Source organism: Bos javanicus, chromosome 10 (genome assembly GCF_032452875.1).
Source record: "Bos javanicus breed banteng chromosome 10, ARS-OSU_banteng_1.0, whole genome shotgun sequence".
NCBI classification, from domain to species: domain Eukaryota; kingdom Metazoa; phylum Chordata; class Mammalia; order Artiodactyla; family Bovidae; genus Bos; species Bos javanicus.
In genome coordinates this window covers 35072305-35096243 of record NC_083877.1, presented here as the reverse complement: position 1 = coordinate 35096243, position 23939 = coordinate 35072305, and the positions used below count along the sequence as shown (strand labels likewise).

At 39.2% G+C, this 23939-nt stretch overlaps 1 protein-coding gene across 1 annotated transcript in view; it reads left to right on the top strand.

The window, feature by feature from the left end:
- The first annotated feature begins 345 nt into the window (after positions 1–345).
- FSIP1 (fibrous sheath interacting protein 1) overlaps positions 346–23939 on the top strand; it is a 209435-nt gene continuing 185841 nt past the window's right edge. The window contains exons 1-4 of the mRNA XM_061430723.1: positions 346–521; positions 7855–7987; positions 18410–18593; positions 23374–23528. Of these exons, the coding sequence (XP_061286707.1) occupies positions 7862–7987; positions 18410–18593; positions 23374–23528 (465 nt within the window). The 5' untranslated portion in view covers positions 346–521; positions 7855–7861. The remainder of the gene's footprint in view (positions 522–7854; positions 7988–18409; positions 18594–23373; positions 23529–23939) is intronic.

Genomic DNA, 23939 nt, shown 5'->3' with positions numbered 1-23939 from the left:
ATGTTTTTGAGCGCACAACAATGTTGTGAGGAAGCAATCATTATTACCCCATTTTACGGAGAAGCAAACTGAACTCGGAGAGGATAAGCTGACCTGTAGAGCATCATATTAATAGTGAGGACAGAGGCATACAAACATCCATACATCCTCGTTCCGAGTTCAACCTAAATACGAACAAACCATTCCACACCCTCCGCCGTCCGCCCAGAAGACAGAGGAGACAGTAGAGGTTCCTCAGGTCTCAGGGTTTCGTCAGGTTGTGCCCCAGCCGTTCTTGGGCTCCCATGTCTTGTTTCTAGATGGTACTGTCCTTTTCTCCTATCGCGAGACTGGAAGCGTCCGCTTCTGGTTGCCAAGGGAACGGCGTTCTGAGAGGCAAGAGGGCTTAGGACCCGCCGCTTCTTCCACCTGTAGAGAAAGAGAAACTGCGGTGGCGGGAAAAGACCCCTCCCTTTCGGGGGACAGTGGGTGACGCTGAGTGTCAATGCTCTGACGACTGGACACTGGTTTTCGCCCAGAAGGTGAGGGACCGCACAGATTAGCAGCGGAGCTCTGTCGCCGGACTAAAATCCAGTCAGAGTGGAGCGGAGTCCCATCTGGCTGCTGGGCTGGGGATGGGCGGACGGTGTCAGCGGGGGGCCGGCCCGGAGTCCTGGGAGGGAGCTGTGGGTCTGACCTCGGAGAAGCTTCAGTCTCCTCGAAGGCTGTGCCAGGATTTCCTGGACACTGTAGCAAACGTTCCTGACCGTAAGACCTAGTACCAAGGACTCCCACTGTCGTAGCCCATAAGATCTAGAACTTGTGTTACAAATTAATTACCAGCCATTTAAAATAGTCTATAAGTGACAAAGGATGCAAATAGGTATTTCACAGGAATAAAAAAAAAAGGTGGGCAGTAAACATTTGACTAGAGACAACTTCTTTGGTGATTAAAGAAATGTAACTCATAGATACTTCTTGACATGTACCAGATTGACAAAGGTGAAAAGCTTTGACATAATCAGATTGGCCCTGATGGGGAAACAGACGCCTTCATCTCAGCATACCCTGTTGGTAGTAATGTAATCTGGTACAGTTTTGTTGTAGGACAATTTGGTAGTTTACCAAAATTTGAAATCCAAGTGTTCTTTGACTCAACAATTTAAAAAAATTTATTGAAGTGTAGTTGATATACAATGTTAATATCTTCTGTATAGCAGTGACTCAGTTATACATACATATATATATATGTATATTCTTTTTCATATTCTTTTCCATTATGGTTTGTCACAGGATATTGAATATAGTTTCCTGGCTATACAGTAGGACGTTGTTTATTCATCCTATTTTTAATATGTTGCCTCTGCTAATCCCAAACTCCCATTCCTCCCCTCTCCTCTCTCCCCTCCCCCTTGGCAACCACAAGTCTGTTCTCTGTATCTGTGAGTCTGTTTCTGTTTTATGTATATTCATTTGTGTTGTACTAAATTCCTCATATAAGTGATATGGTATTTGTCTTTCTCTTTCTGACTGACTTTGCTTAGTATGATAATCTCTAAGTCTATCCATGTTGCTGCAAATGGTGCTATTTCATTCTTTTTAACGGCTGAATAATGTATTTAATGGGCTAAATAATTGTATATATGTACCACGTCTTTGGGCTTCCCTGGTGGCTCAGAGGGTAAAGCATCTGCCTGCAGTGCGGGAGACCTGGGTTCAATCCCTGGGTCGGGAATATCCCCTGGAGAAGGAAATGGTAACCTACTCCAGTACTCTTGCCTGGAAAATCCCATGGACGGAAAAGCCTGGTAGGCTGCAGTCCGTGGGGTCACAAAGAGTCAGACACGACTGAGCGACTTCATTTTCACTTTTTCCTTGCCTCTTCTGTTGATGGACATCTGTTGATGTCCATCTGTTGATGGACAGATTTAGGTTGTTTCCATGTCTTGGCTATTGTAAATAGTGCTGCTATGAGCATAGGGGTGCATGTATCCTTTTGAATTATAATTTTGTCTGGGTATATGCCCAGGAGTGGGATTTCTGGGTCGTATTGCAATTTTGTTTTGACTTAGCAATTCAATTTTATATTCTGGACATATAAACATAACTAAGCAAAAATTTGTACAAAGAGGTTAACTTAAAATTGAGGTATTCTTTACATACCGTAAAATTTACCCTTTTAATATTGCAGTTCTGTGAGTTTTGACAAACGCATACAGTTTGTGTTTATGTAATTACCATCACAGTCAAGATACAAAACACTTGCGTCATTCTCCCAGAAATCCCCTTATACCGGTTTATGTAGTTAACCCTTCCTTATGCCCAGTCATCCATTTTCTGTCCCTATGCTGCTGCTGCTGCTGCTGCTAAGTCACTTCAGTCATGTCCGACTCTGTGTGACCCCATAGACAGCAGCCCACTAGGCTCCCCCGTCCCTGGGATTCTCCAGGCAAGAACACTGGAGTGGGTTGCCATTTCCTTCTCCAATGCATGAAAGTAAAAAGTGAAAGTGAAGTCGCTCAGTCGTGTCGACTCTTAGCAACCCCATGGACTGCAGCCCACCAGGCTCCTCCGTCCATGGGATTTCCAGGCAGGAGTACTGGAGTGGGGTGCCATTGCCTTCTCCGTCTGTCCCTATAGTTTTCTCTATTCTAGAAGTCATATAATTGGAAACAAATACTATGGAGACTTTTGAATCTGGCCTCTTTCAACTTAGCGGTATATAGTTGAGATTTGCCTAAGTTTTATGTCAGTAGTTTGTTTTCTTATACTGCTGAGCAATGTTCCATTGTATGGCTGTACCGCAGTTGCTTATTCATTGTCTAGTTGAGGGACATTTGGATTGTTCCTAGTTTGGGGCAGTTGTTAATGGAGTTGCTATAAACCTTTATGTGCAGATTTCTGTGTGATTACAAATGTTCATTTCTTGGGTGAATATCCAAGTGTAAGATTGTGGAGTCGTAAGGTAAGTGTATGTTAAACACTGTAAGAAAGTGGCAAGTGGTTCTGCAACGCTGCTATCCCATTTTGTATTTTTGTATTCTCATCAGCAATATATGAAAGTTCCAATTGCTTCAACTTTGTCAACACTTGGTATTGTTAGTTTCTTAAAAAAGTAATTTTCACCATTTGAATGTGTAGCAGTATCTCATTATGGTTTTAATTTGAATTTTTCCCATGGCTTAATGATATTGACCATCTTCTTATGCTAGCTTGCTATCTATACATCTTTGGTGATGTGTCTGCTCAAATCTTTCTTATTATTGAGTCCTGATACTTCTTTATATATTCAAGATGTAAGTCCTTTGTCAGCTATGTGTTTTGCAAATATTTTCTTCCAATATTTGACTTTTGTTTTCCTTTTCAGTAGTGTTGTTTGAAGAGTGGAAGTTTTAAACTTTGATACATTCCAATTTATCAGTGTTTTCTTTTATGAATCATACTTCTGATGTTGTCTGCCAAGGGATTCCCTGGTGGCTGATGGTAAAGCGTCTGCCTGCCACGCGAGAGACCTGGGTTTAATCCCTGGGTCGGGAAGATCCTTTGGAGAAGGAAATGGCAACCCACTCCAGTACTCATGCCTGGAAAATTCCATGGATGGAGAAGCCTGGTGGGCTACAGTCCATGGGGTCGCAGAGTCGGACACGACTGAGAGACTTCACTTTCTTTTCACTTTCTGATGTTGTATCTAAGACATCTTTGCCTAGCCCACAATCACACATATTTTATAGAAAGTTTATAGTTTTGAGTTTTTCTTTTAGGCTTGTGATCAATTTTGAGTAAATTTTTGTTTTGCTTTTTATAGCAAATCTTCCATATAGGCTAAATGAAACTGATTTTTAAAATGCTACATCTATGCAATAGAGTACTATGCCATGATTTGAAAGCATGAAATGTATTTGTGTGTGGTGCTACAGAAAAGTCTCTGAAATGCATAAAGTGTGAAAAAGCAAGTTGTGAAGTACCATGCCATTTGTGTGTGTTTGTGTTGGGTAGGAGTAGGTAGTTACAGGATAGAAAGTTTGCATATGCCTAAAAAAGTAAGACCTACAAAAATCTATCAACTGTGTTTCTTGGGATGAGGGTAAGTTGAACTTGAAAAACTTTTATATTGTTCTATATTATTTGCCTTTTTTCCCCTCTCATAGGCAAATATTTCTTACATAATAAACAAATATAGAAAGTTAAGAAAAAACACCACAAATAGTTTTTAAACATTAAAATCATGAAAATAAATGTAATTCAACTTTTTAAAAAGGCTGGCTATTCACTGTAACTAAACAGAGGAGGATTAATTTTCTTTTTATTCTTTCATTCATCCCAAAACATCAAATTACATTGGCCCAGTGTCCCCATTTTGGTTTTAAATCATTCATGGTGGTTGCATTTCTCACAAGCCTATATGAAAAAGTTTAATCTCACTTGAAATGAATGTTAGGAAAACTTTGTACCTCTTAACAGTGATTTATTGCAAGTTAGAATCTGGTCATATATCCTTTTGTTTAATGGAATATCAAGAACTGAATAGTATTCTATTTTAGAACTATCTTTAATGTAATAAGAAAATGCTGATCACTTAATGTTAAGTGAGAAATACATGGATTCAATTTTGTTGAAAAAATATGAAAAGCAAAAATGGAAAAGAAATGTGCCAGCAGTGTTTAGCTCAGGGTGATGAATACTGGGTGATTTTTATTTATTTTTGAATAGACTTTAATGTATTCCAGAAAATTTACTACAATAAATAAATTCTTTAATTATGAATTTAAAATACTAGAAAACCAGCAAGTAGAGATAAGCAAAAGGTAAAAGAAGACACAAGAACACCCATGAACCTGCTAGTCCAGAACCCACCATTGTTACTTCTTTGATTTGTGATCATCCTTCAGGTCCCTCTCTGTATATTTCTTTAATTAGAGAAATTGGTCTTGTTTTTTAAACAGGATATTGATTTGCTTCCTTCCTGCTTCCTGCCTTCCTTTCTTGTCTATGCCCTTTGCCAGTTTTCTATTGGAATGCTTCTTTTCCTTGTTGATAAGAGCTCTTTAAATATGTAAATGTATTAATCTTTTGTATATTATCTATATTGCATATATTTCCTCCAGTTTCTCATCTATCTTTTAATTTAGAGTTTTTTTTTTTCTTTTTGGTTTGATACTCAAGAGCAGTCAGTGTTATGTGATCACATCTATTAGTCTCTTATTTTTTGACTTATGCTCTTGATGTCCTGCTTGGTAAGTCACTAACCTCATTTTTGGGCTTCCCAGGTGTTTTCGTGCATGCTCAGTTGAGTCTGATAGCCCACCAGTCTCCTCTGTCCATGGGATTCTCCAGCCAAGAATACTGGCGTGGGTTGCTGTTTCCTCCCTCAGAGGATCTTCCCAGCCCAGGGATGGAACCTGTGTCTCCTGCATTGGCAGGCGGATTCTTTACTACTGAACCTGTGGTAAAGTGCCTTCCCAGGTGGCTCAGTGGTCTGAGCCACTCCTGCCGAGTAGGAGACGTGGGTTTGATCCCTGGGTGGGGAAGATCCCCTGGAGAAGAAAATAGCAACCCACCCCATGATTCTTGCCTGGGAAATCCCATGGACAGAGGAACCTGGCAGCTGTAGTCCATGGGGTTTCAAAAGAGTCGGATAGGACTTAGCAACTAAACAACAAAAAACCTCATTATTATGTAAATTAGATGTATGTTTCCTTCCAGTCCCTTGGAGATTTCATATTTTATATTTATTTATTATTAAGGAATTTAAAGGAGAAGGCAAAAAAACTTTTAATAAAGTAATATAGTAAAATATGTCAAAATACAGTATAATATTTACAGTGGAAAAAAATGTCACATCCTTCAGGGACAAATATCTTGAACTTGTAAACATTATGCTTGTTTAACTATTGTTTAGATTTGTCAAGTTTTGGATATTCTCTTTGATTTCCTATTTTGACAGGTTAGATTTTTTATACATTTCCTTTTACATACTCCTTCTCACATACACTCAATATAATTAAGGCACAGTATTTGGTTAAATCAATATTCAGTGCTTATATAATTAAAAGTATTTAATTATCATTTGATTGTTTGCTTTCTTGCACAATGCTTTATTTTTCTTGTGGGATTTCTCTGTGGCTACTGAGATTGTTTTCTAATACACTCAGATACATCTCTAAGTTCCTAATTCACTGCCCTTTATCCGTACTTTTTTCTAGGTGGCCAAATCATAAGATTGTTAGTTATATCCCTACCCATCCTGGGAAGTGTGTTTTATTTATGATTTTCAGGAGCAAACATAAAAGAACAGACCTATTTCTAAAGCAAATGGAGAGATTTCTGGAGCCTCTTAGCTGGTCCATGCCATTGGTGGTTCCCTGTGCCCCTCCCCTTATTGACGTGTATTATACGGGCTCTGCACAGGCTTCCATCTCATTGCTCCCTCTGTGCACTGCAATAAGTCTCCCTTGACAGGCTGCTTAGGGCATTACAAGACATTTGGCCTTTCAGTGACTTACGCTTTTTGATTGTGATGTGACGGGCCAGGGTGATCCGTCATCCCACAATAATAATGTCAGTGCCTTCCTGAGTGAGCCAAAAACCCTTTTACAGAGTTGAATAATGTTGAGATCAATGCCTTTTTCATTTGGTGAGATGGAAAGAGTTGACCTACTGGTCCTTGACGCCTCGGTACATTGAATGGTTGGGAGCTAAATCATATTATCCCTCTGTGTGCCTTGGAGGAGCATGGGGTTGTTCATGTTTGGGCTTCCTCCTGTGTCCGGAACTTTCTTGGACTCTGCCTTCCCTGTTCAAAAAGAGAAAGATAGATGAGTCATTTTGTAGGGTAAGAAAAGGACATTGTTTCACTTGCTGGGCCAGAGGCAGTTGCCTTTATTCTCTTATGAGAGAAATGGTTTGATTCATAACCAGTAGGAATTTAGGAAAGGATTTGTTGGAAGATATCCAGTCACACATATGTAAAGCTAAGTATTGAGAAGGCAAACTCTGAAATTCTCTCTGTTTCTTCCATTTTATTTGGCATGTATGCCACCCCAGCATTACTGAACAAATCTGGAATGGTCCTGATCAAGGGCACAGTTTGGCAGGATCAAGGTGCTGGCAATGCTCAAGTTTTCTCATTAGATTAAACCACCCTGCCTAATATCTCCTGCTTTAGGAAACAGTCCTGGGAATAGAGCAGCCAGACTGGTATAAGGCCTTTGGATGGTGTCACCCGAAAAATAGTTAAGGAGATTGGCAATGTGTATCCAGATAATGAAAGTCTGTCCTCTGCTAGATACAGTAGGTTCAGTTCTCTGTTGCTTCAGGGCAGAAGTAGAGTTGTGGGTCTTAGAAGGGCAGGGTTGATAGAAGAGTGATTACCAGCAGCAGCAGCAGCAGCAGCAGCAGGTACTCCATGAAGATTTGGTACCAAGGAAGAGAGGAGAAATCAGAGCTGAGAGGGAGCCCAGGCTGAAGGCTGAGTTAGAATAAGGAAAGTAAAACCAAAAGCAAGTAGAGGCTTTGGGAAGTTATTACAATGAAGCATGAGTCTTGGCTGAGAGGTGTGGTTCTCCGAAAGTGTCTTCTAAGGCCTAGGACACAGTAAGTGTTTCTCTTGGAGATGCAGAAAGCCACTGAATGGCATTCACTTCTGCACTTTTTTAGCCACTTTCAGAATCTAACATCCTGGGCAGCATGTTTTTTCCACTTACAGTGATGTAAAATGTAATGATCCGTGGACATAGACATCTTTTGATGAAGTTAGGGTCCTGTGAGTTTGGTAGCAACATAATCCTTGTAACAAAGGCTCTGAGTTAACTGAATGTTAACAGTGATGAAACATTTAAACATACAAGTCACAGCTTGCTTAAAATTTTGTTTCAGGATATCAATGGATATTATAAAGGGAAACTTGGATGAAATTTCAAAACCAGCCTCAAATTCAAGAACACGTCCTGGGAGCCGAAGTTCAAATGCTTCTTTGGAGGTACTCTCACCAGAACCAGCATCCTTCAAGGTACTTTGCTGTTTAGAAATGATATAAACGACTTCTTTCAATCTCTAGCAATTGGTGAACCAGAGCTGTTGTTAACATCCCCTTCTAAGGTTCCTCTTTAAAAGGTGTGTTCTGGGAGCACTCATAGATTTCTTGTTTGTTACTTTAGATCTTTTTATGTGAAAATACTCTTTCCTTCTTTACTTTCCCCTCTTTTGGGGGTAGGGAGGATAGAGTATGGCTTAATTTTCCATAGTTGTACTTTGATAATGCTCATTTGTTAACTTTTCTTTTTTTATAAGAAAGCTTTGTATTCCAATATCTACTATGCCACCATTGACTCTTAACTATGAAAAAGATTCATTAATTTAAAAAACAGAGTCTGGATCAAGACCACATGGTGTATATTTAGTAGGTACATTACCCGGCTGTGACTCCCTTTATTATCTTTATTAGTCTTTCTATCTTTTCTCAAAATATCTAATTCAATATTTTTTTTTTTTAAAGAATCTTTTTCTCTCTGTGATGTGGGGCAGTTTATTTGTCTTAAGGTTGTGGGAAACAAAAATTTTGAAGCTTATGGTGAAAATTTTCTTTGCAGTTTTATGACTCCCTTCTCACGTATTCTTTTGACTTATGGGTTAGACTGCATTACAAAACTCTTAGAGGAGTGTCTATCATGATTTAATGCTGGAAATAGAAAACATTCTAGGCATTTCCAGCCTAGAATGTATTCCAGATTGAATACAAGAAATTCAGTTCCTAAATCAATTGAGGGCCAGCTGAAAAGGAAATCACAGAGGGGACTTTTCTTGGATCATTGGTTCCCAGATCACACTGTGTGTGCATGCTCAGTCACGTGCAACTGTTTTGTGACCCCATGGCCCGTAGCCTGTCAGGCTCCTCTGTCCATGGGATTTTCCATTTCCTCCTCCAGGGGATCTTCCCTACTCAAGGATCAAATCCAGGTCTCCTGTGTCTTCTGCATTGCAGGCAGGTTCCGTACTGCTGAGCTACGAGGGAAGCCCAGTCACACCACCGTATCCAAAATCCAGAGATCTGAAAGCTGCTGCTGTTGCTGCCTCTGATATTCTACACTTCTCTCAGAACCATAAAACTGGTGACTAGACATGCAGAGGTGACTGCCTTTGATATTTCTTGTCAATAATATAGGGCTTCCTTGGTGGCTCAGTCAGTAAAGAGACCAGCTGCATATCAGGAGCTTAGCAAGATGGCTTCTACCTCATTTCTGTGGTATAAATTTTGTGCAGATGCACCTAATTGGATGAAACTAACACATATCCAGAATCCAGCCTGCAAGCAGCTTTGTAAAATACAGTTTCTAGCTTAACTCTTATGTTTTTTTCATCTAATCCTGCATCATTACTGTGTGTTAACTCTTACAGCATTGTAATAATTCTTGATATCTGATGAGATCGGTCTCCCCATCATATTTTTCTCTAGGACTGTCCTAGCTGTACTTGGCTTTTTGTTGTTTTTATATTTTAGAACAGTTTTCAAGTTCTTTGAAAAATACTGTTGAGGTTTTGATTGAAATCGCTTTGAATTTATAGATTAATTTGGAGAGAATTTCTAATTTTATGATAGTAAATCTTCCCATCTATTTACATAGCATCTCATTGACTTCTTTGCTTCTAATTTAAACATTTTACATACTGTGAAATTCAGTCTCTTTTGGTGTTTAATTTTGAGTTTGGCACGTGTGTGGAGTGATCTTATCACAATCACAATATAGAACAGTTCCATCATTACCTCTCAAAAATGCCCTCATGCTAGCCTGTCATAAATAGTCTCTCCTACTCTTAATCCCTGGAAACTCTGGATCTGATTTCTGTCCCTTTAGTTTTTCCTTTTCCAGAAGGTCAAATGAATGAAGTTAAAAAAAAAAATGTAGCTTTTGAGTCTGGCTTTTGTTTGCTGGCACACTGCGTCTGAGACTCATCCATGTTGATGCTTGTTCACTCACATCTTTTTATCGCTTAGCAGTGTTCCATTGTGTGGGTAAACCACAGTTTGCTTATTCATTCCCCAGGTGAGGAGCATTTGGGTAGTTTGCAGATTTTGGTGATTATGAATAAAGCTGCTGTAAATATTTGCATATATACAATAAGTATAAAGTAATATCTCACTGAGGGTGCAAATGAAATTTCCCTGATGACTAATAATGTTGTGTTTTTATGTGCTTATTTACAATTCACATATTTTTTTTGGAAAGTTTATGTTCAAAAGACTCTATCTGGAATACATAAAGAACTCTGAAAAGTCAATAGTAAGTAAATAGTCTTTTGTCAGATATATTATTTGCAAATATTTTCTCCTAGTCTGTAGCTTGGTTTTTCTTTCTTTTAACTGTGTCTTTTAAAGAACATTTAACATTTTAAGTGCAATTCATCATGCTTTTTTTCTTTGGAGAATTGTATTTTTTGGTTGTATCTAAGAATCCTTTGTTTAACCCAAGTTCCCAAATATTTTTTTCCTGTTTTTTCTGAAAGTTTTAGAGTTCTGTATTTTGCATTTAGATACTTGCCTCTTTTGTTGCCAGTGAGAAGGCTTTTGTAAGCCCACTATTCATTCCAGTGTGGGTTGTCTATTTTAGATATTTTTCTCTGGCCACTTTATTTTTTTCCCTTTGTTTTTGATATCTATTATTACTCCCCTAGATATGGACTTATTTAATTTGTGTTTCCGAAGACTAGTACTACTTCAATGTAAGGATATGTGTTTTTTATTTTTATTTTTAAAACTTCTTAGCCACTGTATTTTCATATGTTTCAAATATTGCCTGCATTTTTTTTTTCTATTTTAACATCCTGGAAGTCCAATAAAATTTCTTTTGAACCTTTCTCTTCTATTCTTTATGTCTCTTAAAATTAAAAAAAAATTCATTTATTTCTCTGTGCATCATGCTGGGGAATTTTTAATATATATTTCTTGGAATTCTTTCTAATACTATGTCAAATCTGTTCTTTAATCTATCCATTGAATTTTTAATCTTAATGATATATTTTTAATTTCTTGAAGTTCTTTGTCATTTATTTTCAAATTTATCTTAATCTTTTTGTGTTATTTGGATTCTTTCTTCAGACTCATTAGAACTATTTATCTTTATCAGCTTTTTATAATAATATCTTAAGTTCTTTTATTTATTCTGAATCTTGCTTATTATTAGGGCTTCCCTGGTAGCTCAGTTGGTAACGTATCTGCCTGCAATGCAGGAGACCCTGGTTCGATTCCTGGGTTGGGAAGATCTACTGGAGCGGATTAGGCTACTCACTCCAATATTTCTGGGTTTCCCTTGTGGCTCAGCTGATAAAGAATCCACCTGCAATGTGGGAGACCTGGGTTTGATCCCAGGGTTGGGAAGATCCCCTGGAGAAGGAAAAGGCTACCTACTTCAGTATTCTGGCCTGGAGAATTCTTAAAAAGAATATCTTATTCTTTTTGTATTATTTGGATTCTTTCTTAATACTCATTAAATCTTAATACTCATAAATCTTTATCAGATTTTTATAGTAATATCTTAAGTTCTTTTGTTTATTGTGACTCTTGCTTATTGTTGGTCATGTGTTCATGGCTTTTGAACTTTGGGATTGTAAGTTTTAATTTTGGAAAATTTATGGAGCCTGATTTGAAGCTGTACCTTCCAGAGCAAGTTTCTGTTTGCTTCTACCAAATGGCTCAGAGATACCACTGGCATGAACCTTTTTTTTTTTTTTTTGGCTAATTTTTCATCTTGAAGCATTCCAGAGCTCATGAATAATATTAATTGGAATTCAAACCCACATAAAGCATGACCCCATGGTTGCACATTCTCAGGGAAGACTGTTTCCCACTTGGAACTGCTGTTGCTGCTGCTAAGTCGCTTCAGTTGTGTCTGACTCTGTGCGACCCCATCGACAGTGGCCCACGAGGCTCCCCCGTCCCTGGGATTCTCCAGGCAAGAACACTGGAGTGGGTTGCCATTTCCTTCTCCAGGGACACAGACACATTTTTTGTTTGTATCCTGTGCTTTTGGATAGATATATTTTTCTAGTCTGCACTGTCACTGAGGAGGCACCTTTTTAAGGGATCCAGCTTCATGAAGCAGGAGAGGGAAGGGTCTTCTCCATCCTGTCTTGCATGAGCCCAAGTCCTAGTCTCCTAGCTCTGTGTAGGTGGTAAAGCCCAAGGCTATGGCTTTCTGAGGCCAGCATATTTTTCTTTTACCTGTCCTGGTACTAGTGGTAAAGAGTCCTGCCTGCCAACGCGGGACACATAAGAGATGCAGGTTCAGTCCCTGAGTTGGGAAGATCCCCTGGAGAAGGGCATGGCAATGCACTCCAGTATTCTTGCCTGGAGAATCCCATGGACAGAGGAGCCTGGTGGGCTTCAGTCCATAAGGTTGCAAAGAATCAGACATGACTGAAGCAACTTAACACACACATACTCTGCTCCCACCCAGCCCCGACCAGGTCATCTGCTTTAAGGATATATAAAGGTTCCTATTTCAGTTTTTGTTGTTGTTCTTGTTCAGTCTCTTAAGTTGTGTTTGACTCTTTGGAACCTCATAGACTGCAGTATACTAGGCTTCCCTGTCCTTCACCATCTCCCAGAGTTTGCTCAAACTCACATCCATTGAGTTGGTGATGCCATCCAACTATCTCATCCTCTGTCATCCCCTTCTCCTCATGCCTTCAATCTTTCCCAGCATCATCATCTTTTCCAATGTGTCAGCTCTGCATCAGGTGGTTAAAGTGTTGGAGCTCCAGCTTCAGCACCAGTCCTTCCAATGAATATTTAAGGTTGATACCTTTTAGGATTGACTGTTTTGATCTTCTTGCTGTCCAAGGGACCCTCAAGAGTCTTATCCAGCATCACAGTTTGAAAGCATTAATTATTTGGTGCTCAGCCTTCTTTATGGTCTAACTCTCACATCTGTACATGATTACTGAGAAAAGTGTAGCTTTGACTATATGGACCTTTGTTGGCGAAGTGATGTCTCTGCTTTTTAATATGCTGTCTAAGTTTGTCATAGCTTTTTTCCCAATGAGCAAGTGTCTTTTAATTTCGTGGCTGCAGTTACTGTCTGCATTGGAGCAGTGATTTTGGAGCCCAAGAAAATAAAAGTCTGTCACTGTTTCCATCTTTTCCCCATTTATTTGCCATGAAGTGATGAGACCCGATGCCATGAACTTATCTTTTTGAGTGTTGAGTTTTAAGCCAGATTGTTCACCCTCCTCTTTCACCTTCATCAAAAGTCTCATTAGTTCCTCTCTGCTTTCTGCCATCAGGGTGGTGTCATCTTCATATCTGGGGTTGCTGATATTTTCTCCTGGCAATCTTGATTCCAGCTTGTGATTCATCTAGCCTGGCATTTTGCATGATGTACTCTGCCTATAAGTTAAATAATCAGGGTGACAATATACAGCCTTGATGTAATCCTTTCCCAATTTTGAACCAGTCCATTGTCCCATATCTGGTTCTGACTGTTGCTTCTTGACCTGCATACAGGTTTCTCAGCTTTTAGTTTCCTTTTAATTTCTGTTGACTGGCAATTTCCCCAGTATTCTTGTGAGCTTAGAACTATTCATTTCTAAGTAGATGGAAAGTTTCAGTTTATTCGGTTTTCCCTATAGCCTAAAGTGGAGTCTAAAACAATTTTAGATTCCAATAGCCCAAAACAATTTTAGACTCTTTAGTCTCAAGCTTACTGATTATAAACCTAAACTCTGGAGTTATGGGTTCAAAATAGGCTTTGCTGACCACATTTTATGTGATTTTGGGAAAATTATTAATACTTCGACTCTCTGTGTCAGTTTCCTAATCTGTTCAATACTGTCCACCTCTTAGGCATGTTTTGGTGCCGGGGTCCAGCCCCAGTGGATCCAGGGAATTTGAAGCGGGGATGGCGTCGGCGAGGATCAGGAAACAATTGCTTAATTAAACGTTAATTAAGGATATAAAGAGTAATAGAATGAGGATAGCTCAGTGAGGAAATTTCAGTGAAGAAAAGAGGCTGAAATAAGGATAGCTCAGTGAGGAAATTTAGTGGAGAAAAGAGGCTGAATAATTCAGCCAGAAGGTAAGAGAAAGAACGACATGGTGAGACCAAGTTTCGGTGAACAAGGCCCGCACTTTATTTTCCAAAGTAGTTTTTATACCTTAAGTTATGCATAGAGGATAATGGGGGAAGGGGTAGAGTCATGCAGCAAGCCAGGCTTTCTTCCTGCAAACTTATCATATGCAAAAGCTTAGGTGATTTGCATCATCTTCTGGCCCGGAGGCCTGTTAACATTTTAAGACCCTTTCTTCAGAAAACTTATTTTTCTCTAAAGGTGATTGGTCAGGAGCCACCCTCCAAAAGCATTAGATAAAGTTGCATTCCTACAGAGCAAAGGTGTGGTGGGCTATAACAAGAAAAAGAATTAACTCAAGGGTCCCAGGTTACAAACATTAAAGCTACTACTTACACCAATTATATTAATCAATACACTGCCAGGGACACAGGAGGTAAGGGATATGGAAACTTAGCAGCAAACATTGGCCCAACAAGTGAAAATCCCTTCACCAATACAATTTCTAATCAATCTTTTAACTACTCAAAAGAATCTGTGTTTAGACAGTTTAGAACATCTCCTGCCTCTCACAGTTGGGAGGCTCTGAACAATCACATGTGGCCAGAAAAACCTATTCAGGCAGGCTAGAGGATTTCCAAAGGAGTTTGTAGGTTGAAACACTGTCACACCCAGGAATTATTAACTGGAGCTGTAAGCTAACTCTTTTTTCAGAGAGAGGTAGTGGGGGACAGCCCCCCGTAAAGTCAGAGGTGTAGGTGAAAGCACAAAGCAGAAAGTAGGCAGACTCTGGTTTTGGGGGTAGATGGGGGACTCCTGAGGCTCTATCCCGCGTTTGCGTATGCCGAGCCTCCTTCCTCATGACCTTTGTCATGGGCGGAGTTCCTCACGCTGGATCCCGGCAATGATAGAATTCCAGTTGAGCTATTCCAGATCCTGAAAGATGATGCTGTGGAAAGTGCTGCACTCAATATGCAATATGCCGGCTCCCGGCATTTTGGGGATAAAATGAGTGAAATATCTACAATTTTTAGAAGTGACTAGCAATGGCACCCCACTCCAGTACTCTTGCCTGGAAAATCCCATGGATGGAGGAGCCTGGTGGGCTGCAGTCCATGGGGTCGCTAGGAGTTGGACACGACTGAGCGACTTCACTTTCACTTCTCACGTTCATGCATTGGAGAGGGAAATGGCAACCCACTCCAGTGTTCTTGCCTGGAGAGTCCCAGGGATGGGGGAGCCTGGTGGGCTGCCGTCTATGGGGTCGCACAGAGTCGGAAACGACTGAAGCGACTTAGCAGCAGCAGCAGCACCTAGTACAGAGAAGGCAGTGGCGCCCTACTCCAGTACTCTTACCTAGAAAATCCCATGGGCGGAGGAGCCTGGTAGGCTGCAGTCCATGGAGTCACTGAGAGTCTGACACGACTGAGCGACTTCACTTTCACGCATTGGAGAAGGAAGTGGCAACCCACTCCAGTGTTCTTGCCTGGAGAATCCCAGGGATGGTGGAGCCTGGTGGGCTGCTGTCTATGGGGTCGCACAGAGTTGGACATGACTGAAGCGACTTAGTAGCAGCATGTAGTAAGTACTCAATACATCTTAGCTAATTGGCCTTAATTCTTTAACCTAATTGGTCAGTCCTTCCTATGTTATTTTTCATGAAATTCAGTGTAAAGTCAGACACATAGTAGCTGTCACATAACTGTGTTTAACAAATTTAGAATGAAAAATTTACCATTTTATGTAGGTAGGATAATATATTTACAAAGACCTGACAAATTTTAGAGTAGCAAAAGATTAGTATTTCTGCTTACATATTCCTAGGTGATGATTTTTTTCTAAAGCAGCAACTTCACAATATTGATGCACATGTTTTAAAACATAGCTTAATATTACCTCATTCAAATTTATTTAAAAGAAATATATCAACAATTAATTCCAGGCATATTTTATTTGAACCCACTAAGCTGTAGGTCAAAACAAACTCTAGCATATTTATTAACCAATGAGGACTTTGATACTTATAGCAAAGGCAAGACTTTGTAAAAGTTGTGATTTACGTGGAAAATTAGTAAGGTTCATCTGGGGTTGGGGTAGAAAATCCACAGGTATGCTGCATGTTGACTGCTGACTGCAAATGATTAAGTGTCTGTAAGCCCTTTTACATTGTCAGAATAATAAATCTTAGTATTTTGATTAGTTTTATTGCTCATTTGTCTTTTATTAATTTCTTGCAAAAATTTCTGAGTGGCAGAAAATGAATTTAAAATGCTAGAGGTTTTTTTTTTTTTTTTTTGCCACATGCTGTATAGCTTGTGGGATCTAGTTTCCTGATCAGGGATTGAAGCCGTGTCCCCTGCAGTGGAAGCATGGATTCTTAACTATTGGACTGCCAGGAAGTCCCTAAAATGCTAGAATTTTAATGAAATTTCTGTAGTAATGGTATAGTTCTCAGTCTTAGAATTTTGGTTTATTGTTGCTTCTGAATATTTTTCTTGAAGGAGCCAATTGTTGCAACTGGTGTAAAAAATCTCATGGCTTTCAGGTAGGTATCTAATTGTTTAGAAGTGTTTTTATAGACTACCTTTCTTGGGACTAACGTGGAGATGAAGTAGGGTACATGGAGCAATGAAAAGTGGAGGCTGAATGTGGCTTTGAGAGTGAAGAAGTAAAAAAAGCAAACAGGCCACAAGGTAGACGATCAGAGGGGTTGGGAAGAGAGAGGCCCATGGGCAGTGGGATGGGGAGATGGTTGGTGCTACTGGGGTGGGAAACTGTGGGTAAAATTGTGAAATGGGCAGTATTTGCCTTGTGTTGTGTTTCATGTCTTTTGTCTCATTTTTCCTGCTCATTCTAAGCGTCAGGATCATATGAGGTAACACGTGTGAAAGATCTTTGTGTATACTGAAATGTGGTATCTGAGTAGTTGCTAATATCTAGTTTTGTTACCCCTGTATAAAAACCCATTCTCAGGGAAAGATCAGCTTGATTCATTTATGCCAAGATCTAAATTACTGACAGGGCTTGTGTGACTTCTAGCAATTTCAGCATTCTCACGAAACTATGCAGCCTTAAGAATTTACTGGATATTATGGAATTTTAGGCTTTAACCTGGCCTTTCACAGAAGAATATTTTTGAACAGGAAACCCTCTTTAACACTTCCAAGATCACATAAAGTAAGCATTGTTTTGCTTATTATAAATTAGGTCTCTACTAGTTTCAGTCCATAATGTACCTGTTTTCTTCTCTGTTAAATTGGGGTAGTAATACCTATCCCAGAGGGTCATTGTGAGACGTGACTGAGGCAGTGTGTGTAAAGCACTCAGCACAGGACCAGGCCAGTAGTAATTCTCAGTAAATGTCAGTTATGATTTTTATACTACGGACTCAGCTCAGTTCTCCTGGGGCTTATGTCCTAGTTCAGGTGAAGAGAGATGCTTGTGCACTCGTGTAAGCTTGTGCAGTCATGTAAGCAATTAAACCCTGGCAGTTTAATTCTCAGCACCACCTGCCTTCTGTCCTGGAGATTCACAAGGGGACCCAGATGGCAATGATGGAGTGTAGACCAGGAGCATAAAAGCCTCCAAGGGCTGAGTCCTGCAGGGCTGGAGCAGACATTCCCTCCGTTGGAGGCGAAAGGTATGTCTCCACTCTCCCTGAGGTTTTGCCCTCTTGTGGGCTGTGTGAATTTCCAAGGTGACTTTTACTGCCAAGCAGAGCCTTCAAGCCCTGTGATCCCTGTTTTTGCTTCGTGCAGCCATGGATGTCTTTTCCTGTCCTCTCTCAGGAAAACACAGCTGCACCAAACTGATGTTTTCACCAGTTTTTAGCAAATGAACTTTGCTAAAATGGAAAGAGAAACCAAAATGAGATAGAAAAGCTGTGACTAGTATAAGAGTAAATGATTAACCAAAGCACATGGTTCTGATTTGAAGACCTCCATTAGAAGTACACTGTGATTCAGACTATTCACTTTGCAGCTGTTCAGTAGCCACATGTGAGCAGTGACTACTGTGTTGATTAGCTTGCCCTAGACCCTTGACTCTCCATCTGAAAGTAAGCTCAGGCAGCAGGGACCATTGTGCCTCATCCTCAGAGCTTGACAGAGAGAGATTCTCTTTGGGACAGATTCTTCTCTATTATTGCTAGAAATTGCTGGAGAGTGGTGCATATTACTTTGGTGCAAATGTTATTAAATTCAATTGTGTATGTAAATTGTATTTTATCAAGTGTTATATTATTAGAATAATTTAACACTACTGTATGATGCATGTCCTTACATATACTTATATTTGAGTTAAACTAGTCTAGAAATTTAAAATAAAAAACATTATTTTTGAAAACTATTTCTTTGGAAATAATTTTTAGGTTGATACTGCAATCAATTTGAACTCTGGTAAAGAAGGCCACTCAGAAAGCAATAATACAGAGGAAAGTAGAAACAGTAATGATAATAAAGGGGAAAGCTACTCTGAGAAAATAAAATTGCCTGAAGAGGGGTCAGATGATGATTCGAACTTGGGTCAACATCAGATAGTCCCTGAATGTTCAGGTAGGATAATTACTTGGTAATTAGCTAATGATAATTACAGATGCTATAGTTAAAATATTAGAATTACATAGTTTTTTATTATTTATTTTTTATTATGTAGAAATAATGATACATTTTTTTTGTGAGAAAGCAAATCACCAAGTTTTTATTTACAAGAATATTAAGAGTTCTTAAGTACATGTAGAAATATAATATGTCATATAATAAAATTGTTACTGTGATCATTTTAATCAAGTAGGAAGTATTTCTGTATTTTATGACGTGATTTATTGATCTTTTTGAAAATTATATGATAAAATGTATCCTGTAATATATAAATGCCTTTTAAGGGATAATCTCATTTGATTTTAATAACTTCTGGATTTCAAAAAACTCCTTCTTTTCCCATGGTTATTAATACTGGTCAAAGTGAATTAGAACAGCAGTTCTCAAAACATGGACTGCAAAGCCCTGGGCTCTGAGGCCCTTTTAGGAACTCTGCAGAGTAAAAACTAGTCTCATTGTAATACTGATATATCAGTAATATAATTCATTATAATACTGAAATGAGTCTGTTTGCTTTTTTGCCCACTGAGTGGTTTCAGTGATGGTACAAAAGCAATGGTGGGTAAAATTGCTGGTGCTCTGACATGAATCAGGACAATGAATGGCATCAAACTGTACTAATAGTCATTGTGTTCTTTAAGGCCTGGCATAGGCAGAAGAAAGAAATAGCCGATGTCACTCAAGAATGTTCTTGATGGAGCAGTAAAATTTTAAAATTCTAATTAATCTTGACCTTTGAGTACACATCTTTTTTATAACCTATGTGGTAAATTGGGAGGTACATATAAAGAAATTCTGCTGTATGCCAAGATGTGAAGGTTGTGTTGAGGAAAAGTGTTTGTGAGGTAATTTGAGAGTTGAACTGGTCCTTTTTTAATGGGACTCCATTTTCACTTGAAAGAAGAAGTGGCAGACAAACTACTGTTGTTCGGACGTAAGTATTTGGCAGACATTTTTGTAAAAATTGAAAGGGACCTGTTAATTCGGGAAAACAGCTGAAAGTATTTTTTGTCAATGATAAAATTTGAGCTTTCAAGTAAAAACTTAGAATCTTAGAAAATTTGTGTATGTCAATATGAGCTTTACAACTTCCTAGTACTTAGACTTTTCTGATAAAAATCAGTGGCAATATTAACAAATGTGATTTGTTGATATTGTATATTGAAATGTGTTAGTATTTTGAAGGTTTGCCTACTTCAGTGAACCACTGGCTTCCAAATAACCAATGCAGGATAAAATATCCATTTAACATGAAAAATAGATCCATGGATTTATGGAATAACTAGGGTTACAGATTTCACATTATAACTAAACTTTAAGAAACTACCTCTTGTCCAGTTTTAATATTAGTATTAAAGAAGAATATCCACCATTATCTGAAAAGGATATTTCTCCTCCCCTTTCCAACTACTGTGTAAGGCCAAATTTTCTTCATATACTTTAACTGAGGCAACAGATTACAGTAGATTGACTTTGAAGCAGGTACGTGAATCCAGCTGTCTTCTATTAATCCAGGTACAAAAGATTGAAAATATCACTATTCTTCTCAACAATTTTTTTGGAAAATATAGCTATTTGTCATAAAAGTGTTATATTTGTGTTAAAATGTAATAAGTAATGCCATGTTTATTATTTAAAAATGAATAAATATATATTTATAATATTCTTCAATTTCGATTTCTAATATGATAATTATCCATAGACATAACTCACATAAACAAAAGTTACTTTGGGTTTTCCATAATTTATGAACTATAAAGGAAAGCTGAGCTTGTAGTGGTGGCCTCCCCAGCCTGAACCTGAGGCGTGATGGGCTCTTCCCTCTCTGGCACAGGCCTGTGGGCTCCATTGAGGCAGGGGCTGCTCAGCTGCCCCTCTCCACTCAGGCCTTGACCAGCTCACTGGGCTGGCTGGCTCCCACTGCACAAACAGCCAGCTCGGAGCTCCACTCCGGGGGCACCAACTTTGAGGCTGTCTTGAGGGTCACAGGCTGGCTGGTATGGCCAGCAGAGGGCTGTGCTCACAGTGCCCACTGCCTCAGACAATGGTTCTGGTTGATGGGTGTGTCAGCCATCTCCACATGGCCACTAATGGACTATGGGTTGAAGAATGATGTTGCTGGAGCGGCCGGGTGCTAGTTCAGACCTGGCTGCTTTCTGCAGTTGTACGTTTCTGCTTGGGGTGCAGTAGCAGCGAGGCAGACACCAGCCATAGTTGCCCTACTCAGTCATTGGTTGGTGCCACAGTGGGCCCCTCCCCCAAGCAAGTGACTGTTAATGATCAACTGTCAATCAGTAACCATTAGTAGCCCTGCTCAGCCATTGGTTGGTGCCACAGTGGGTTCTTCCTCCTCCCCCTGTTGTATATTTAAAAAGAGTCCAGATTTGGACTGACGGGGAGATGGATGTTTTTTTGAGATGCTAGTCTGACATCTTCTCAGTCGGCTAGTTTTTTGACTCAAGTTGTCATTTCTTGTTCCAACAGCTTGTTTTCTGATTTATTGGCCTGTCATGCGGTGAGCAGAATGAGTTTGGGTTCAGTAACAAGCTCATAAACTTTGAGAACTGATTTAAATTGTGTTTGGCATGAGATCAGCTCTCAGACCAGGTGACTCAGGATTACAGTTATCAGGAAATGAGGTATTAGAGTTGAGACTAGCTAGTGGCCCCATTTACGTTGTATTGTTTATATTACATTATATTTACATTACAATGTAAACATTGTAATGTTTATATTGTATTACATTATATTGTTTCCGTGTAGCAAGAGTTAACTTCAAAAATGCCTGCTGGATAAACCACCTGTATACATGGAGCTTGAGAATGCTAGGGCTGCCAGTTGGAATTAGAACTAGAGGCTTTTGCGTTTGACGTATGTGAGCAATACAATTTGTAGAGTCTCCTTATTAGTAAGATCAGTATTCTTTTTGGGTAAGCTTCTTCCCTCTAAACATATCTCCTTTTCCTTTAAGAGAAAGTGATATACATTATAGGGAAACACCATTGGACTCTGTATTTTCAAAAGTTGCAAAACTTGGCTTTTCTTTGCATAATATGACATTTCTGATGATCTAAGCTGGCGTAGCTGAGACTTTAGGACTTGAACACCTATGCTTATTGCCAGGTTATCATCTTTCATCAGACTTTACAGAGGAATTATCTCCTGATGGTAAAGAGCTTTAGTTCTGGAGTCAACACAGATCTGGGCAGAGACTGACTCTGCCTTTTACTAGTTATAAGATGATAGATCTTGGACATGTATTTAACTCAGTTACAAATTAGCCTCAGTTTACTAATTTGTAAAATAGGGGCAATAATTATTCCGTCTCACTGGTTTATGGTGAGGATTACACAAGATAATGAATGTAAATAAAGCATTTAACACTGTGCCTATCAGGTAAATGTATAAATGTTAGTAGTAGTGATAGTTTTAGTCTCTCAGTCACGTCTGACTCTTTGTGACCCCATGGACTGTAGCCTGCCAGGCTCCTCTGTCCATGGGATTTTCCAGGCAAGAATACTAAGTGGATAGGCATTACTTTCTCCAGGGTATCTCCCTGACCCAGGGATTGAACTGGGGTCTCCTGCTTTGCAGAAGGATTCTTTACTGTCTGAGGTGTTGGCTGCTATTATTAATATGACCATTAATCATAATGATAATTATTATTAATCATTTATAATTATTATTAATCATAGTCATAAGTGAAAACTTAAATAACAGGAGTTCTAAATAGTTCCTAACTATCAATTATCCATAATTCAAGAACATTTTAGAGTGTTTTGGGCTTCCCTGGTGGCTCAGCTGGTAAAGAATCTGCCTGCAATGCGGGAGACCTGGGTTCGGAAGATCCCCTGGAGAAGGGAAAGGCTACCAACTTCAGTATTCTGGCCTGTAGAATTCCATGGACTGTATAGTCCATGGGTTTGCAAAGAGTCAGACACGACTGAGCAACTTTCACTTTTACTTTAAGGTGTTTCAGGAAAATGGGATAACAGGAAGGAGTGTAGATGAAAGGTGTTTAGTTACATGGTGTACTTTTCTGAATTTGTTTCTGACATGGTGGAATTACTCTGTCTCTGACATGCTATATTTTACTATAGCTATTTGTGTAAGTGACTTCTCTTTCAGTTAGTCTGAAGCAATTGCAGGATAGGGTCTTTGTCTTATTCTTTGTTAATTATGAATATAGAAAGTATAGCAGAATGAAGGAGAAAGAATTTGGGGTTAAAATCATATGAGACCCACTTCTGAATTCAGTGCTATAATTTATTAGTTATTTGAAAGGATTAAGTTATCTCAACTGTAAGGGAGAACTAAATGTCTGTTTCACAAGGTTGTTAGATAATTATATGAAAAAAAAAAAAAGCGAAAGCAGGCTTCCCTGGTGGCTCAGATGGTAGAGTCCACCTGCAAAGCAGAAGGCCCAGATTTGATCCCTGGGTTGGGAAGAACCCCTGGAGAATGGAATGGCTACTCATTCCAGTATTCTTACCTGGAAAATGTCATGCACAGAGGAGCCTGGAAGGCCACAGTCCATAGGATGGCAAAGTGTTGGACACGACTGAGTGACTAACACTTTCACTTTTTTCCAAACCAAGATACATGACACCAATGTTAGTTATTACACCAACCATAAACATTTGTTGAATGAAAGAACAAATAGTAAAACAAGAAAAAAAAAAGCTTTATGATTTTAATAAACTTCATGCTCATTCCTACTTTCAACATAATACAGATGAATTTGAATTAAAAGAATTAGATTTTCAACTTCAGGATGCGATTCAAAAGATGAAGAGGCTTGACAAGATATTGGTGAAGAGACAATACAGAGAAAAAGAAATTAAGAAGCAAGGTCTAGAAATGAGAATAAAGCTGTGGGAGGAACTTAAGGTAAGAATTGTATAATCTTGTGCTGACATGTGAGAAGCAACTTCCTCTAATAAGTAGGAATAGCGTGGCCTCTGGTAGTGCTAGTGTGGTCTGCCTTAATTTATTTTGTGGAGGTAGGGCAGTAGTGTTTATATGTGTGTATGGGGTGAGGGAGCAGTGAGAGAGAGAGTTTTCTGGAACTGGAGAAGGTGATTTTGCAGGATTCCAGATTTCGGGCACTGCCCTGAGCGTCTTCATTCCCCAGACAACAAAATAGGCTTCTCTCGCCAGTGGACAGACAGCACAATAGGCTTCTCTCTCCAGTGTCTGGCCTGGGCGCCTGGGTTCCTCCATATCTGGAATAGAAAGGAATTTGGTGCCTACGTTCATCAGCTATGTATGTCAGCTTTTTCTTCAGCAAGCTTACAGTTT